Raw genomic sequence first — 19,268 nt, forward strand, 5'->3', positions numbered from 1 at the left:
CACACACACACACACACACACACACACACACACACACACACACACACGAGGGCTCGGCTCATGCTGCCCACAATTTGCACAGACTTCTCACAACACAGTTTAAGGTTCTGACATTTCAGCAGCTCTGTCGGCACCTAATGAATGGTGACCACTGAAGTTCTCCGCTCTCGGGTCTTTCCCATGAAGTCGTGGACATCAAGGCCTCAGGCAACAGAATGGCAGGGGCTTCATGCTCTGATTTCACGCCACAGGTTCGGATCAGTGTTCTCACCTGCTGAGAGAATTTGAAATCCAGCCCATCCCACTTAGAACATGGATAAGCATTCTTTCTAGATGGTCGTTCACATCATATGCAAAAACAAAACAAAAAAAGAACGGGAACAAAGACCGAGAGCTGTCTGGGGCTTTTCTCTCGAGCGGCGCGATCCAGTGTGGCCGGTGGAGCCACATGGGCTGTGAAACACTCAACAGGTGCCAGGTCCAAACCAAGATGTGCTGTGCCTGTCAACACACACTAGATTTCAAAGATTAAAAAAAAAAAAATCTCAAAGATTTTTTTTTTTTTACTTTGGTTACATGTGGAAATAATACTGTAGACACGCTAGGTTAAATAAAATATGCTACAAAATTAATTTCACCCATTCCTTTTTAATGTGGCACCAGAAAATGTTAAATGAGGCAGCTTACACTGTGTTTCCAGGGGGCAACGCTGCTCCACAGGTCTTTCCCCACCAACATCATTAGCTCCCTTTCCTGTCCCGTACGGTCTGCTCTCAACGATCTTATTTTCAAATTCACATTTCACAGTTGTATCCATGAAAATATTCTGGAAGCTTTACCGAATGTTTTTAATCCATGTATTCCATATTCTTCCATAACACAGCAACCTTTTTGAAAAGAGAGACACGCACTCCCTGACCCCTGGGCAGTTGCTGAGCCCAGCAGGCACCCCACGGTGGCTTCAGCAGGTCACCACTTCCCTTTTTCTACCCCTTCACAGGTCAAATCCTTTAGACACAGATCCCCTGCTGGAGTAAGGGAATGAACATCAAACAAGTACATGCCATTCTCACTGTGCAGGAACAGAGGAACCTAGCAATTACATCCCTGTATTGAATTTGGACTCTGAGAACAGAAGAAGAGCTCAACAAATGTTTTCTAAACACATGGGCAAATGAACAGTTTGCTTGTGGTGTCAGGGCCTTTATTTAGGATCATTACTTAGATGACCATTCACACCCGGGCCTTGATTTGTCCCCGTGGGACAGGGTTCCTCCAAAGAGCACAGCTTTGGAGATGGAAGAACCTAAAACTGCACGGTGACTCTGTCTCCCACCAATTCTGTGACTTGCATTGTTACGGTCAACGGCTTGGTTTGCCCCTTCACTGCCACTCATCGTTTCTCCAGGTGTTTGTGGGATTCACGTAATTACAGGAGAGCTGCTAGGCTGTGCTGCCCCACCTGCTCATGCTACTTCGTGTCTCTAGGCCATCCTCCCCCACCATGTCCCAGGCCATCTGAGGGTGACACAGAGGATGGGAGCACGTGCTGTCCAGAAGACACTCCTTCGTCTTATCACCAGTGACCAGCACTTCCCTGGCAAATACTTGAAGTGGTCAGCAAATGCCTTTTAACCTCGTTCCAGAGAGGGACCCCGGTTTCAGGCTCTGATCACTGCCAGAGGCCATGCTCCATCACTATTTCCATGTTCTCTTTCCTTTACATTAGCTCTTCTCTTTCATTAACAAAAATATCTCCACTGGGAGCCATGAAAAAGCTTGCTCTTTAACTCATTAGCGAGGCCAGAGACAAGCAAAATGTTCTAGACCTATACATTACAGCTTTTTTGAAACTGCCCTCCTCCTGAAGCCTATACCTGCTGCCTTTGTAGGCCCAGGAGGCAAAATCTGCATTTTGTAACCAGCCGCTGGATTGAATCATGGGTCAGCACCAGCCCAGGGAGAAGGGCCAGTCAGATAGTCTCATTCCTTCAGCAATGTGAATTAAGAGATCCAGAGTGGAAGCAGATGGTCTCAAGGCCTGGAGTTGGACAGCCTTGAGAAGTTGGGGACAGAGCAGCACCGGGCTACATCAGAGGTACAGGCAAGCAGGAGTTATGAGAGAACAGAACCAAGAGCCAAAATGCACCCAGAGCAGCAGAGACAGGAGAATGCACAGTCTCGGTGTCAGAGACAGTGACAGACAGAAGGAGACTGGGGAACAGCTGCCCTGCTTCCTATTTCCTGTGAAGCCTGACCTTCCTGCCATTGGCTCCATAAGATTCCTCTGCCATACATTAACAATCCCTATTTATTCCTGAGCTTTTGTTGCAGGTGTGTGCACCTGTTAGCAAATACACTTTGACCAAGATGCATTTTCATGTGTTCTTCCCAAGCATCATTCTCCCTCCCCACTCCTCACCCAAAACTTCATAAAAGGACATGGAACCTAGGCCAAGGAAGTGTGCTTTGATCACACATCCTTTGCAAAACACCACCACACAATCCTTTGCCCACCCCCATCACTTTTTTCCTCAAGAAGGGTTTATTGCAGGTTGGGTACACTTATAAGAGGCAAAAGTCTAACAATGAGAATGAACTACAGGGCCCCCCAGTTTAGAAGATGAGCAGGTAAAACAAATACATTGATTATGTACAATTATTAAAAAGGGCAGGGTAGTGGGGGAAAAAAGGAAAAACTGCCAGCAGCCTTCCAGAAGGTTAATAACAGAGGATGTTTGTGGAGCACCTTCCTGCCCCGGTCCTGACTGTGCCTCGGGCTATGTTTCCTCAGTTGTTTCCGGCCAGCTCCAGATGACAAGCAGATGATGAAAGAGACTGCGGTGGCTAGTCAGATGCCTAGTTTACCGTGCTCTGCTAGAAGCCGGCTTGCTGAGAAGAAACCACTTGGCCCAGGGGGGGGTTGCCGCATGCGCCACGCCTTTCATGAAAAAGCCCAAAGGACGACTCCATTAACGTCTCCTAATACATATGTGGGAAGAGTTGGGGGAGAGCACACTGTCTAGGGAAGAAAGTGACATTCCCCTGTGGTCTGTATACAAATAAATATCCAGTGTTGTCTTAGGTGAGCCCAGCGCCCCAGGCTAACGGTGGACTGCTTCCTCGGGCACCTGGAACCACTTTTCAAAGTCTGAATTAGTGTCCGATGACCAGACTGTCCTCTCGGGTGCTCACTTCTTCCATCAGAACGCCAGTCCTCCGAACCCCCTTGGCAGAGGAAGGTGCTACGCCACCTCTCACAGGACACCCACAAAGGGACAAATGCAGTTCTAAATTGTTCGTAAGAAAAAAAGGAACGCTCCGAGTTTACTTAAATAGGGAGAGAGCTTGATTCATCCAAAGTGTTTCTATAAAAATGCATTAAATCCCAGATAAAAGTTGCACATTCTCCTGGTGACACTGCAAAAATGTCCACTGAACTGAAAACAATTTAAAACGAGCCGCTCCGAATATCTGTCACGGCAGCTAACACTGCATAGGACACCTCCAGGAACCGGCGGGCAGAGCCCAGATTATGAAAAGAAGCAAATCCCTGGCATCGAGCTCCTGGATCCTGGCAGCCCTCAGAGGTGCCAGCAAACTTCCCAACAGCAGTCAGCAGAGAAAGGCTCTTCAAGGAGAGGGCCGCGGCCCAACAAGAGGGGCTTTCCAGCCGCAGTGGGCTCCAGCCTGTCCGCCCGGGGTCAGTCGCGGTGGCGGCGCCAGGTCCCTGCCCGCTCGCAGCTTTCGGCAGCAGGAGGACAAGGGGGTGTGGGAGACTCTGGAGGGGCGGGGGCCAGGTCTGCCGGTGCGGACACGGGGGGCTCCTCAGCTGAGGGAGGGACTGGAGAGGTCGGCTCCATCCCCGGTCGGCTGCTGCCCTGACAGTGCTTGCTGCAGAAAATCTGCCCCTCCTTATCTAGAGCCGTGTTCTAAGGAGAAACCAGTGGAGAAACAACACATTAGCCCGGCCCGGGCTTGGGTCATAGCTACCACGACAGGAGCGCACAAGAGCATGCACAGGGCTCAGAAACAGAAGAGGAGAAATAACATCGAGCTTCTCTTCCAATAGAAGCCTAAGAGAAAAGCAACGGCTGAGGATACCTTCTCCCCAACCCCCCAGGCGGTCAGCCACAGTTGGCCCCTGCTCCTGGCTCAGTGTCAGCTGGCCCTGGATGGCAGCCTGAGGCAATTATTTTCTGGCTCTGAGCTTGCCTGAGTTCTGAGTGCTTCTTCCCATGCCCAGATCTGGAGCCCAGAAGAATCCTGTGACAATGAGCAAACCCTACAAGAACACTAGGGCTTTGACAGCTTTTCTAAGGCAAGTTCTTCATCACAGGTTGAAAAGTTACTCACATGTCATATAAATAAGTAATCCCTTCACAACCCAAGTGTCTGCATAATCTACAAAAGTCCTGCAATCTGATCGTGCACCATTACCCCTTTTGACATCCTGCATGGTCACCTGACCTGCTCTCTGGTCTTTCTGGACAGTTTTATCTTGTTATACCCCAAGTTTGTTTTTTTAAGTAAGCTCCATGCCCAACATGGGGCTTGAACTCATGACCCTGAGATCAAGTCGCGTGTTCTACCCAATAAGCCAGCCAGGTGCTTCACCCCTGAAGTTTTTAATCTGCTCAGCTCTTCAAGGAGCACAGAAACAGCCACAAACATGAGGAAATCACCTTGCTTTTCTGACCTTACACTGGGAGGGAAGACCTAATCTTTTCTCCTCTGACTCAGTTTGAACATTTCCTTGCTTGTCCAGTGAGACCCAGCTGAGCTGTCATCTCACTGGGTTTCCAAATGTGCTTTCAGTTCTCAGGCACCTTTAGCTCAAAGGCACAACAATCAGGAGGTGTTTTGTAATCTAACTACCCTGAGGGGAAATGTAGTACAGATTCTTTATTTCTTAAAAAAAAAAAAAAAAAAAAAAAGGTCTGGAGAAGATCTGAATGAACAGCACCTTTTAAGACGGACTTGTGTGGCTGGCTGGCTTGGTGTCAGCTGTAAAACAGGGTTCTCCACAGGCCTTTCCAAGCTCACGCTGAATAGCCAGCAATTTCCAAGGACAATTTCAATTACCTGGGGAGCAGGTAACTGTGGCAAAGCCCCCTCAGAAGCTTAGCATTGCTCTTTAACAAGCTTCCAAGTTCCTAGTATGAGAGGAGGCCAAGCCACGCCTCAGTGAACACTCTGAAAATGGGGAGAGGCAGCATTCACTTGGTTCTACCACAGAGCCCCGCCTGGGCAGCAGAGACAGTAACTCCCCAGTTATTGCTCCTCTTCTGTTCCTGTCAGGAGACCATGTGTGTGCAGCGGAACAAAGCATTGCGGTGCGGTTAGTACATACCATTGCCTTGGACCTAGTCAGAGGGAAGCAATGCAGGCGGCGGGAGAGGCAGGAGAAAGCAGGGACAGAAACTAGACTTACTTTAAACAGAAGCAACATGACTGAAACAGTTTTGTCTATCTCAAATTAAACCCAAATCATTCCCAAATTTCCCCCTGAAAGAAACATCATCCCCTCTGAGGGGGAAAGCCCTCCGTGTGAATTCATCCTTTCTCAAGTTGGCTACAAGATGCAGCAAATGAGGGTTTCTTGTAATTCCCTTTCCTGCCACAAGATGGCCTCGTCCCTGAGGCTGGGATGTGCCCCCTGGGGGATAAACAAGGAGCCTGCCCCGCAGAGGCACTGTCCTTTAACTATACCAAGTGACAAGTCAAAGAAAATGCAAGTGCTATTCAGAACCACAGGCCTGTCTTAAACCAAAGCCTAATCCAATATAAATCTCTTCTCTTATCCCAAAGGCTCCACACCTGTCTTACTGATAAAAATGTATCTTTGGACACGTAGCTGGAGAAAGAGAACAAAAGCCTTCACAGAGTTACTTGTCCTTTGCTGTTGTTCACAAAAAGTTGCTTTTTCACCAAGTGAAAAACAGCACTGAGCAGGAGAGCTGCTGGCGTCCTCCTGCTATGCACTCGCCAGCTCTTGATCTGGGATGACAGGCAGTGGGGCAAGCTGTAAAGTTTTAAGATAAAGTTTTCCAAGGGTACGCTTTGCTGGCTGAGAAGGATGTCAGTACGTACAGGAGACCCGCACCGATAAGAAGCTAAGAGCTGGACGCTGGTGTCAGAAAGTCTGAGACAAGCATGCAGATTTAAGACGGGCTGCAAATTAGAAGTTGCTCTGATTAAGCACAGCATGTTTGAATACCAGAATTCTGCTTCAGGATCCCCCATAGTCTCAACTGGGTTAAGAGTGAAACTCTGAAGTGTCTCTCAAACTGTCAAATCAAACTGTCAAATAAAATGCAGACAATAGCATCAACTTTACTTTCTTTTGCTGTTATTTTCATTCCTATCCTATAATTTTCTCACGGGAGCCTCAGGCACTGACTTTGGGGTGGGGGGCCAAGGCGGAGAGAATGCCAGGAGCGACAACAGACAGTAAGGTTGTATGGGTCACAGGACAGTTATCTGATGATTCGACCTTAGAGCACTGATACACTATTATTTCCACTTCTCTTTGTATCTGCAGGGAATGAGGTTACCCTCACATACTCTACTTATGAGAACGTATGAATACCAGGGAGAGTCATTTGTGGTTAATTGCTCTTAATATAAAAAAACACTTAAAACTGTTCCCAAGGGCAGGACACACAGACACATAGTAGCGGTGATGAGGATGACAACACAGAAGCACCACCAGCTGCCCCCACACAACCATGCCCCAGGCCAGGTCCTCAGTTGGGTGAGGATTAGCATGGCATCCCCATGGAGGCCTTCTTGCCACTGCTTTGGGGAACAAGCCCCGAATTCACAGGCCAGCTTTTTGGCCATTGAGAATTGGTACCTCCAGAGACAAGCTTTACTGATTTCTCCTGTAGGTACTGAATGTGACAATGCCACTCAGCAGCTCCTCAGACCTAACAACCTGCAGAGTTGTGTAGGGAACATGAGGTTAGATGGGACCCTGCCAACATGCTCAAAATCAACTGAACACACACATAAAAACACCACTTGCACAACCACCACTGGGATTACAGATATAATAAAGGTTGTTCACTCATACAACCATCCAGTTAAAGCTAAGGGGCTTGAAATTTGACTACTGATCTCCTTCATAGCAAATGGGAAACTATCATTTGTAAGCCGGAAGATACAGCTTCTGTCTGAGAGGCTCTAAATGTCATTATCCAGAACAGAGCCTATATTGGGCCATAAGGTAAAGGGCTGGGTCATTCCAGAGCTTTAGTGGGCCACAGGCGTCGGCCCATGATTCCTGTGTGGGCGCTGAGTCCACAGGTGACCCAGGCAACGACAGCAGAACTCTCCTAAGCCCTGGGCACAGTCCCATTAAAGGTCCTTCTTCTAGGAGACTCTGAAGCTTAATTAACCTAGCTATTAAATTTTGATCCTAAAAAACATTCTTAAGATTCTTCATTATGTGTCAAGTGTGCCAATTTTCTGTTTTATTTCCTCTAAATTTTGCAGAAGCCTTATGGTGTCCATGCAACCCGTCTGTAATTTGCCATCCGTCCCATCCATCAGTGCCTGCTCTTGTAGGTGAATCGCTTAAAAATGTTCTCATGCTGTTGAGTCAATCAAGATGGTTCTTTTCAAAGTGTTTAAGCTGTAACTCTGTGACAACTCTGACTTTCCCGGGCTTTCAGCAGAACGCTGCTAAAATGTTAGGAAAACCACAACTCAAGAGGCCTTCTCATTACTTTGGCACAGAGCACCCCAATGTCCTGCAACATGTCAAAAGACCGAGTCTGCAAGGTCAGGCCTTGTCTGAGGGAGGGAAGCAGTGTGAGAGCACGCTTTCTAGCAGGGAAGGAGTAAAGGAGTTCTGAGGACATACAGAGGGCTTCCAGGTAAATGCAGCCGCTCCAGGGGGAGAAAGGGGAACGGCAGACCATTAGTGGGGCTAAGGTGGTGGATACCCAACAAAACATACCACAGTGTTCTGTATTCTCCGTGGTGGGGGTGGGGGTGGGGGGCGGGGAAGGGTTTCCTTCCAGCTTCTATATGGACCCAGAATCTTCTTGAGTAAAGGTTCCTAGACTACAATGTGCCAGAGAGTAAGCAACCGCTTTCCTTCTAGTTGGGTAGAAAACAAGTTGAACCTTTCCAGAGGGTGAGATGCTTGTCCTGAGATAAGAAAGCTGGAAATGTAGAGACAGCCCATCACTGGCTGTCAGGTTCCCAGGGGGCTGTCAGGGGTGGCCAAGCCGCTAACAACTCAGGCACCTGTCCCCTTAGAAAGTCTGATTCCAAAGCCACCCCAGGTCCTGGAGAAGGCAACCCCTCACCTGCTCCCAGATCGTGTGAGCGGTATGGGCAGAACAGAGGTCATGGCCCCCAGTGTTGGTGCCACAACAGGAGGGGACATGCTCACTGCTGGGCTTCAGGCCCGACTTCAGCAGGGACTCAGGCCAGGACAGCTGGTGTTGAGTGAGCTAACCGCACTTCTAGTTCAATTTTATTCTTTCTGCCTTTATTTTCTCTTTTGCTAAATTTACCTTAACGTTTCTTTCCTTACTTTAATGCCACTGTTTATTTGTTGTGTTTATGCATTTAGATAAATTCCCTTACAATCATTTTGAAAGAAGGAAGACCTAAAAAAAATTATGGGGATCATTGTTACTGACATCTCAAAATCTTTCTAACCCTGAAAACAAAAACACAAATATATATTTTTTACATTGTTCTGTACTTTTAAAAGCCACAAAACACTAATTTTTTAAAGGAATTTGTTTAACTTTAGCGGTTTCTTACCCCTGGTCTCAAAGAATAATTCCTACCTCACACAGTGTGTTTGTGAAGCCTTGAACAGGCAGGGAGTTCCTTCCTTAGGCTGTAAATCCCAGCCAGGCTTGGGAGGCCCTCTCCGGATGAGAAACCGAGAGGAGAGCAGAAGCAGCTGCCAGGGAGGGCACCGAGCCCGGGAGAAGGGGCCAGCGGCTCCTTGGTGCCGGGACCCATCAGGCTGGCCTTGCTAGTACCTGCACAGCCCCCTACCCCCGAACTCGAGGCCTGGGAGTCGGCCAGATGGGTGCACTCCACGTGCCAAGACAATCTTGAAAAGCAAAGAGGAACATGGAAGGTGCGGACTTCCATGTGAGGGAACCTCAGCTATTCACTTCTAAAGACTCAAAGTCCACCGAGCAGTCAGGCCCGACACTTCAGCTTTCCAAGGGCAGAACAGAGTGCCTTCCACTTACCATGATAACCGAGACCCCGGTGGTGGTGCTGTTCTGTTTGGGGAGCGCATTATTAAAGTGCTGTTTGAGTTTACCTGTTACTTCAGCTTGCATATTATTCTCCTGGGAGGCATCATCCTACAGAAAAGAATCAAATACAATGGTTTCAGATTCTCAGGTCTACGTTGGCTTTTCCTGAATAGTCACCCTCGCCCCACCATCTCTTCCTAACAGGACTGATTTTCACCACAAGGTTAGGGGAACAATTACTGCCGTTTAGCAGTCCTATGTCCTCAGGAAGACCCCAAGCCATTCCCTTTGCTCCTTAAGCCTCAATCAGGCCAAGTAGAGAGCACCAGTCTCTGAGAACACGAAGGAAGACACTCTTCAGGCTTCTAAGACTCTGTCCCCAAGGCACAAATCCCACAGAGTTTAGTACAGATCCCTCCCATGGAAACACCAAAATTAATGAAGAGTTTATTATTTTGATCAAGAATTCACTTGTTAGTCTTTATCGCTCATAAAGAAATGTGGCATCTCAGATACTTGGTCCAAGACCTAAGTCACTTGGCAGGACCCAGAGAGGCTGAACCCTCATGTCAGGATGTGTGGGACCCCACAGAGATAGTGGAGGGGTGCAGGGAGCCACCACTCCCCCACAAGCAGGCAAAAGCCCATGGCTAAATACATTAACCTCACTCTCATGGAGTCTTTGGGAATAAGGTAAATGCAAACTCTCCCACCAGCACCACTTAATGGATCACATTTACCCTAAACCCAGAGGTACCACCAAGCCCAGACGAACTCTGGTCAACGTCACACCCCCTGTACTAGGCTCCAGAAGGGACTATGTCTCAGCCTCCTTACTCTCAGCAGGAGATCTCCTATGACCATGTGCCATAAAGACATGGGGATCAGCGTCTGAAACATGCTCATCTCTGGGCAAATCCTGAAAACTCTCAAATCCCATAAGTATAGAAGGCAAAAGCTGAAAGGCTCCTGAGAGCGCATCCCAACCAATCCTTTCATTTTGTAGATGAGGAAAGTGAGGGCCAGAAAGGGACAGTGACTTGCCCAGGTCACTCACAGAGCAGGATCAAATACTCCGAGATCCTCATGCCAAGTGCCTTCTCCCAGAGAGCTACCTTCATTCTACTTGCTCATGAGAGAAAACAGACATTTCATCTGCCATGGAACTTGGATGCAGAGCTCTGCATGTGCAAAAGCCACGGTGAAGAAGCAGGCTGGTGGTCACGGAACTTACAGATGTTCCTTCCCCGAGAACGTGGGTACTTACTGACACCCAGGGGTGGCTCAGGATTTCTCCCGCGGTACACCGAGCTTCAACGTTTACCTGAAGCATTTGACTGATTAATTCCTGGAACGAAATAAAGAAGAGTATAGAGGAGGCGAGGTGGGGGACTTCCAGCATAAACACAGATATCTGAGCTTGCACTAAGTACTTCAAAGAACCAGCCAACACAGCTGCTCAGCCATTTCACCTTAGAAGCTATTATCACCTACATTCCTACTGCCCTACCAGGCAATCACACAGACACGGCTGCCTCAGGGCAGCACCAGTGTGAGAGAAGAGAAGGTCTCTCCTGGGTCTACATTAAACCAAGATGTTCTCTCCTAAGAGTTCTGGTTATTATCATCATTCCGCAGTGTAAAAACTGCAGTATTGTTCCTTTTGGCAAGTCAGTATGTCTCATTCCCACATTCTGATGGGTGTCCAATACATATTTCTTAAATAAATGAAAGAACGCATGTTTAGGGCTTAGAGGAACGCAGGAGGGTGGCAGGGGCAAATTGGGAAGACAGCCAGTCCAGCTTCAGAATGTGCCTACGAGTTCCAGAGACTATACTGTGGGATGAACTTAAAGAAGAAACACATTAAAAGTCAAGCCAGACCTGGAGCTCGATTCCAAGAGCTGCAACAGCCTCACACGGCAGACGAGGGCCCCTTGACACAACGTAACCCATGGAAACAAACCCAGATGGGTACCTTTGCTGAGTCTGTGATGTTATCCCAGTAGGGGGCTGGAAACTCCAGCTTCCCAGCCAAGATCTGGTCAAAGAGATCTTCCTGGAGATTGTTCTCACTAAGTCAGTGACAAAGAAATAGAAGAAAAAGCAAAGTTACCATACAGTTTTCAACAAAATGCTCACAGGAAGAATGGGGTGAGGAGTCCAGTCTCTTGGCTTGGGCATTTCATATCTCAATTGTATTTGTTATGACACATTTTTTCCTTTTAGATGATGAGCTAAAGAACATATCCATAGGCCTGGGTATCAGGGAAAGAGAGGACACAAGGTTCAAGAAACTTGTTTCAGCTTGAGAAAAGGCAGTAATTCTGGAGACGGACGGTGGTGATGGCTGCACAATACTATGAATGTACTTCATGCCATTAAAACTGTACATTTAGGGGCACCTGGGTGGCTCAGTCCGTTAAGCTTCCGATTTTGGCTTAGGTCATGATCTCACAGTTAGTGAGTTCAAGCCCCCGCATTGGGCCCTGCCCTGGCAGCTCAGAGCCTGGAGCCTGCTTCAGATTCTGTGTCTCCCTCTGCCCCTCTCCCCACTTGCACTGTTTCTGTCCCTCAAAAATAAGTAAATGTTAACAAAAATTGTAAATTTAAAAATGGTTAAAAGGTAATGTATATATTCTGCCAAAGAAAAAAAGGACTCAAGAAAAATATGGAATCCACAAATAACGTAAATCCTCATTTCAGAAAAAAACAATCTCGGCATCTGCCCTCACTTAATCTCTCATGGCGATCAGAGTGGAAAAGTAACAAACCTGAGTCAGCTCTCCCTGCCCTTCCTCTTTCTACTTTTCCAATAAAAGAGCCAAGAGCAGTGAAACAAGCCAAGATATGCAAGAGTCATAAGGAGTCCAGAATCTGGATAAAATATTCATGACATAATTAGCTCCCCATTGGAACCTGACTTTCACTTAAGCTCAATCTGCAAAAAAAAAAAAAAAAAAAAAGAGCCCATCCAAGAAGAGCGACTAGAACCACACAGACTGAGGTGAAGTGATGTTGCTGCCCTCCCAGGGTGGGCACCCTTCCTCAGCCATACCTAACTGTGCTACCCTCAGAGGTGCTCCTGCACATACAGCTGGTGCCTACTGAAACATAATGCCTTGACTTTTGAGGGAAGGTACACAGAAACGTAAAAACAGTGCTGGGAAACATTCGGGAAGCTGGATGTCACCGTCTCCTGGAACACAGAGCCACAGCCACAGAGCCCCACCTCCCCCTTACTTGGTGGGTGCATCAACGGCTGAGCGAAAACAAAATCATTAGCCTTCTAGGCCACTCATTACAAAGCCCTAGTGGAAACCTCAGGGTAAGCCGCTGGAGTCAAGATGAAAATCCAGGAGTGGAAGTCCAGTCTCAGTGTGCACCATCTGCCTTGGAGTTGCCAACAGGGCCCCTGCAGCCTGCTGTGCAGAGGACTCACATGAGACCCCACCCGGCCTTCTAGACATAAGACTAGTCATGCTAACTGCTCTCCCAGAGTGAGCAAGTGTGGTGTCCACAGAAACAGGTCATTTGGGGCAGTGCCTAGGGACAAATTCTGGGGCTGTGTGATGTGACTACCCTACACCTTTAATGAAAAAGAGGACAGGCAAACTTCGTTTTATTTCTGCTTCCCTTTACTGTACTTTGCAGATAATTGTACTCTTTTTTTACAAGGTGAAGGTTTGTGGCAATGCTGCAGGGAGCATGTCCATCAGTACCATTTTCCAACAGCATCTGCTCACTTTGCATCTGTTACATTTTGGTAATTCTCGCAATATTTCAAACTGTTTCATCATTAATCTGTTAGTTATGGTGATTTGTGATCCTTGATTACAACTCACTAAAGCTCAAATGACAGCATTTTTTAGCAATAAAGTACTTTTTATTTTACTGTTATTATTATTAATTATTATTTTTAAATAGGCTCCATGCCCAGCCTGGGGCTTAAACTCACAACCCTGAGATCAAGAGTCCCATGCCCCACTAACTGAGCCAGCCAGGGACCTCTACTATTTTTTTTTTTTTTTTTTTTAGTAAAGCATCTCTTAATTAACATACGCACATTGTTTTTTTAGACATAATGCTGCCGCACGCTTAACAGACTACAGTACAGTGTGAACATAACCTTTATTTGTACTGGGAAACCAAAAAATTCATTGGACTTGCTTTTACTGTGGTATTTGCTTTATTGCGGTGGTCTGGAACCACTCTTGCAACATCTCCAAGGTAGGCCTGCAGAGTCTGTGGGCTTTTGTGAATACTCAGGACATCTCAACAAGCCCAGCTGAATTGACATCTGCCAGTTCATGAAGTCTGGGTCAAGAGGCACATCGAATGAGTAGCAAAAGTCAGGCCAGACAACCAGGTAAGGCAAGCGATTCCCACTGCCCTCCTGGAAAGTGTTTTTCTATGAGCCTGCACAAACTCTTTCTAGGTTGTCTGATGTTTTCTTTTTCACTGTTATTTCCCTACTGACTGAACTCAGCTCAACTCTCCAGGAGAAAATGTCAGAAAAAGATGTTAAAAATCACCCATTTCCAGAACCGTTGCTTTTAGCCACTCCTCTCTATTACTCATCTTCTTTTTTTTTCCTGGAATAGCAAATAGCTTATATTTTGTTAACATACAGGACTTTTGTTTTGTTCATAAACAGCTAAAAAGTTGGAAGTGTAACTGCAGCAAGTTATTTAGGTTCTTGGCAAAATAGTCTGAGTCAACAAACAAAAGCCTAGGGGGTCCCAGCAATAAGAAGTCACCTAAAGGATCCATGCTGTGAACTGCAAGCACTTTGAGCATTTCAAGCTTCCCTCAGTAGAAGAACAGAAAGCTAATTTATCCTTCTAAGTAGTCACGTAGTAAAAGCCACTCTGATTAAATCTACACTGGACTTATTTACACATTTATACTTCCACAATTGGGCTGAGATGTTCAGGGCACTTTAAAATCTTAGAACAATACAGCTCATGGATCAAGGTGCTGTAAGTTTAAAAATGTACATTAAGAAAAACCTGGAAAGCAACAGGAGTTTGAGCACATTCCTTCTTTTCAATGCCAAGTTGTTAAACAGTTGTCTGATGAGGTAACTTGAAAATGTTGTAAGCTACCTCACAAAATGATGTTTAAACATTTAGCTTATGGGAGGTATAAGTGCATGTTTCAGAAAAACAAAATTATCATGCAAATATTATGTTTTGTCAGTGGCCCCAAGATCAGACTTGCTTAGGCAATAATACCGTGGTTGTAGGACCAGCTTCTGAATATAACATATAAGTCAACAGCTTTCAAAAGGTAGCTTTATTGCTTTTAATTAGCCACATACTTACCTCCAGTTCCCACAAAGAAGCTGCCATGCAGTGAGAAACAAGTCACAATAGATACATACTGTTCAATCTGAGTCTCAGTCTCGCTTTTGGTTAAAAGCAAAAAGCAAAATCAAATAACAAACCCACAGACTGCACTGGCATGTGGAAACACTAGAGGGAGTTGTGAGCACACATTCCTCTAAACTGATCCCTGATAACCCCTGATCTCAACTTGGGTTAACCAAGGATGGAAACTCTGCTATAACAGGCCCCATGATCACTTGGCAACAAAACTACCCCCTTCACTTAACTAGTTTCCCAAACAAATCATCACTAAAACCAGCCAGAACACAATGGAACCGTAAAAATGACCACAAATTATTCCACTCCATGTACATACCTGCTTAATCTTCTCTCACATTTACTCTATTTGACTTCATTTGGTCAATGGGACATCAATCAGCAAATGTGTGTCAAGTGGACACTTGGAAAGTGGTTGAGCAAAGGAACTTGCCCTCTCTGGCTGCTTTTGGGGATCCTGTATCCACCATCATGTGAAACCAAGGTTAGCCCATTGAATGCTGAAAGGCACTTGACCAAGTCTTATCTGTTGTCCCAGCTGACCCTGAGCGAACTACCAGGCGTGTGAGTGATGCCTCACTAAACCATCAAGTCCCAATTAGCCAGCCCAGATCAGAAGAACTGCCCAATAAATCCAAAGAACTGACTGACAGCTCTAACCTTTGGAGTAGTTAACTGTTCAGCAAAAGCTGGCCAATAGTGCAGTAATCCTATAGTCTGTGTAACCCACCTAGGCAATGGCTTTGAAGGAAGACCATGATTTAACGGCCAGATGGCAAGAGCTTCCCACTGCAGAAACCCAATCCTAGCCACAAGGACAAGGTCCCACTCAAATGCTCTACATTTCACTTAACCTTTGTGATTTCCAGCCCTGAAATAAGCATACCCTCATACTCAATTTATTCTTCTTGATCAATATTCTGGTGATGGGTGTCTTTATACCATAAGGCTCTCAAAAGTAGAAACTGACATCTCTGTGTCACTCTTGTGTTTACTGTAATGTCAGTAAAAAGAAAACTTGTTCAAATCAATTGAAAATTATCATTTAAAAAAGATGTATCTTTCAACTTTTTTTGTAGGTTTGAAAGCTTTATAATAAAATGTTGGGGGAGAGGCAGCAAATGTATTGAACTTACTGATGAAGTACAACACCATAAGTAAGACATCAGAGAATATGCTTTACATTTGATCCCTGACACCTAGAATAGTGCCTGGCACACAGTAGCTACTCAACAGTAGTTGTAAAATGAACAATAACAGAGATTAAAGTGAAAAGAGAGCTCGAGAAGATACATAAGAAAATCCAAGTTGCATCATTAGATGAACTTCTATTCCCAAGTCATTCATTTGCTCCAAAGAGGGAGATAGGACAGATCAAAAGAGGCCCTGTGGCCAAAGCCCTGCACTCTCTCATGTTCACAGTACTGGGGTACTGGGTATGCTCTATGCCCACTGTCACACATTCTGACACCTGTGTGTGGCCACCTCTGCCCCCCCACCGCCCCAGGTGAGATATGTGATTACCAAGAATCTGTCTCTATTTGTTCCCAGGCCTATTTATGCTGAAAGTATTTGTAATATTATGTGAACATATAGAATTAATTTAAATTTCATTAAATATTATGTGAAATATTATGTGAACAGATAGAATTAATTTAAAAAGAAAGAGTTCACTGTTTCTATGAGAACTAGGTTGAAAGCTTTGGAAGGTGAGTTGTTTAAAAAAAAAAAAAAACAACCCTGCTGTCAAATTAAATAGGAGAAATGACTATTAAGAACTGGAAAAGGAGGCTCGTCAGTGGCTCAGTCAGTTAAGTGTCCAACTTCGGCTCAGGTCATGATCTCACAGTTCATGTGTTCGAGCCCCGTGTTGGGCTCTGTGCTGACAGCGCAGAGCCTGGAGTCGGCTTCAGATTCTGTCTTCCTCTCTCTCTGCCCCTCCCGACTTCTGCTTGCTCGCTCGCTCTCAAAAATAAACATTAAAAAAATTGAAAGAAAAAAAAAAACGGGAAAAGGTTTGTTTACCTAGAAGGATCAGACTGCTTCATAAAGATCTTTAAATCTCACTCCACTTGAAAAAGATTGAGAATGGATATTGTACACATTGGATGATTTGGTGTGTTTTACAGAAGAGTGACAAGAAATTCAGAGGACCATATACCAAACAAAGGCCTTGACCTCACATCAGAAGTGTGGTCAAGGAATATCCATTAATAGGTTGTAAATTAAGAAAAAAAGTAAAAGGTATGTTTATATAATTTTTAACTGACATTTTTTTAAATTTTTTTTTTTTTTTTTTTAAAGTTCATGACCTGAGCTGAAGTCGGCTGCCCAACCAACTGAGCCACCCAGGCACTCCTTAACTGACATTTTTATTGACCAGATTCTGGTCCTGATTGCCAGGATGAGAATGCCTGCTTCCTGACCAAAGGGAGAGTTTACAATTCAGATATTGTTACTCAAAGAGCCACTGACCTTCGGAATGGAGGGAATCCACAGAGAAGTATGTATGTGATCACGCCTGCCGCCCAAATATCCACCTTCAGGCCATAGCTGAGAAAACAAAGTGGGTGGAGGGAAGAAATAATGATATGACTCCCAGGAACCCTCCAAATTACTGGAGTAGTTGCCTTTGTTTGTTATGACGAAGGGCTTCCTCTGTGTCAAACCACTCATTTCACACAAAGGAATTAACTGCCCTTTGGACAGGGACATCTACTCTTCTCCGGAGCTAACCACAATATTGGGAACTGTTGCCATATTTCCAAGACTGGCTTCTCCTGGACACAGAAGCACACACCTCAGTTCCTGAGATTAAAGTCATGGTGCAGGCAATAGACTCTCCCACCCTCCACCTTCCCAGGAGAAGTGTGAACACACAGCAGCCGGAGCAGCAAAACACACCTTTTTCCACCAAAATTCAAGTACTAACCAAAGCCACCAGGAGTCTTACCCGGTTTCAGCAATTATTTCTGGAGCCACATAAGTTGGTGTGCCACAGACTGTGTATAAAGGGCCTTCCACCACAGTGGCCAGACCAAAGTCTCCCAGCTTCAAGGACTTGGTTCCATCAGGATATTCACACACCTGGAACAGAAACCAGCCAATAATCAGAAGTAGTTTCTTTTCTCAATGATTCCAAAGGGGCCCTTGGAACTAGATAGAAACAACGTTGATTAATAAGTTAAAAAAAAATCTCTCCTTGTTGATAATAATACCATTGTTTACTTCTGATGCTCTAAAGTTCTAAGTTTTCTTTGGACATTTTACATGATTGTGTGAAATACAGAAGACAGTATCTTCCATCTATGTACAAAGTTCCTTATCTTGGGGCATCTGGGTGGCTCAGTTGGTTAAGTGTCCAACTTCAGCTCAGGGCATGATCTCATGGTTCGTGATTTTGAGCCGTGTGGGGCTCTGTGCAGACAGTACAGAGCTTGCTTGGGATTCTTTCTCTCTCTCTCTGTCAAAATAAATAAATAACTTTTTAAAAAAGTTCCTTATCTAGGAGTATAATGAATATGTGTGCATGCTGCCACGGCAGTTAGGGGTGTAGGTAGCTGCTTACCCAGTGTGGCCTAGACAGCAGGGAACGGAACTTGACTACATCTTCACTGAGTGTGAAGTACTTGAGAGACTCCGAAATGGTGTTTATTAACTGTCCTGGAGTTAACCCTCCTGGACTGTGTCCTCCACACCCCTCCTGGGAAGGTGGAGGGTGGGAGAGTCTATTATCTGCACCATGACTTTAATCTCAGTCATGTTTAGAAAATAAAATCAAGACTTGTTCTCTGAACAGTCAATGATGAATATAAATATCACATAATGAAAAACTTTGGAAGTTTGGAAAGAAAGTAAACTTTGGGATCAAACAGCCTGAGCCTGAATAACCTCTGCCATTTTCTGGTTGAGTGACCTTCAAAAACCACCCTGTGCATGTTCTTCACCTGTGAAGTGGGATGAGACTAGTCCCTAACTCACAGGGGTGGTATCAAGAGACCAAGCTCAGAGCAGGGCTCAGTGAAGGCTCCTTCCTTTTCCTGGAAGGACTGGCTGATGAAATCAACTAATTATACTGGAAACAGTTTAACAATGCTGGTGAAGACGTGCGTGCTTTTTGCTTAAACGGAAGCAATCTTCCTAGAAAACATTTCAGCAACATGTAAATTTCTTTAAATTATTTATAAGCCTTGATCCAGTAAATCTACTTCTAAGAATCAACCCTAAGGGAATACAGATGAACCCAAAGGTTACACACAAAGCCACTAATCTCAGAATTTATCTATGTTTTTAAAAACTGGAAAGAACATAAATGGCTAACAGGACAATGACTTCATAAATCATGGAACATTCCTATGATAAAATGCTATACAGTCACTAATAAGCACATTTCAAATAAGTACTAATCCTATGGAAAATATTCACTATATTACATAAAAAGAACATTCAAAATTATATATTCAATACAACACACCCAGATGTTCAGTTTATTTCTAGGTGGTTAACACCAAAGATTACTTCAGCTTTGTTCTTTATACTTTTCACTGGTTTCTAAAATGTTTACAATGAACATGTGTTGGTTCTATAATTAGGAAATTTTATACATAAGCAAATTCTCCTTTGGGGATAAAAGTCTGAG

The 19,268-nt window shown here is 45.2% G+C and overlaps 1 protein-coding gene across 8 annotated transcripts in view; it reads right to left on the minus strand.

Moving 5' to 3' along the window:
* Window positions 1–628: 628 nt before the first annotated feature.
* DCLK2 (doublecortin like kinase 2) overlaps window positions 629–19,268 on the minus strand; it is a 155,594-nt gene continuing 136,954 nt past the window's right edge. For 4 of the 8 annotated variants that reach the window (XM_040472616.1, XM_040472610.1, XM_040472600.1 and 1 more), the window contains 6 exons: window positions 17,583–17,716; window positions 17,105–17,182; window positions 11,221–11,317; window positions 10,510–10,590; window positions 9,234–9,350; window positions 629–3,932 (listed from right to left, as the gene is read on the minus strand). In XM_040472616.1, coding sequence (XP_040328550.1) covers window positions 3,705–3,932; window positions 9,234–9,350; window positions 10,510–10,590; window positions 11,221–11,317; window positions 17,105–17,182; window positions 17,583–17,716 — 735 coding nt within the window. In that variant the 3' untranslated portion in view covers window positions 629–3,704. Of the gene's footprint in view, window positions 3,933–5,353; window positions 5,367–6,220; window positions 6,304–6,859; window positions 6,941–9,233; window positions 9,351–10,509; window positions 10,591–11,220; window positions 11,318–17,104; window positions 17,183–17,582; window positions 17,717–19,268 lie in introns of all 8 variants that reach the window. The other 4 variants (XR_005789405.1, XR_005789404.1, XM_040472637.1 and 1 more) reach the window with 3 other exon arrangements.

Source organism: Herpailurus yagouaroundi, unplaced genomic scaffold, assembly GCF_014898765.1.
Source record: "Herpailurus yagouaroundi ecotype Mexico unplaced genomic scaffold, PumYag 28, whole genome shotgun sequence".
In the NCBI taxonomy this organism is placed as follows: Eukaryota; Metazoa; Chordata; class Mammalia; order Carnivora; family Felidae; genus Herpailurus; species Herpailurus yagouaroundi.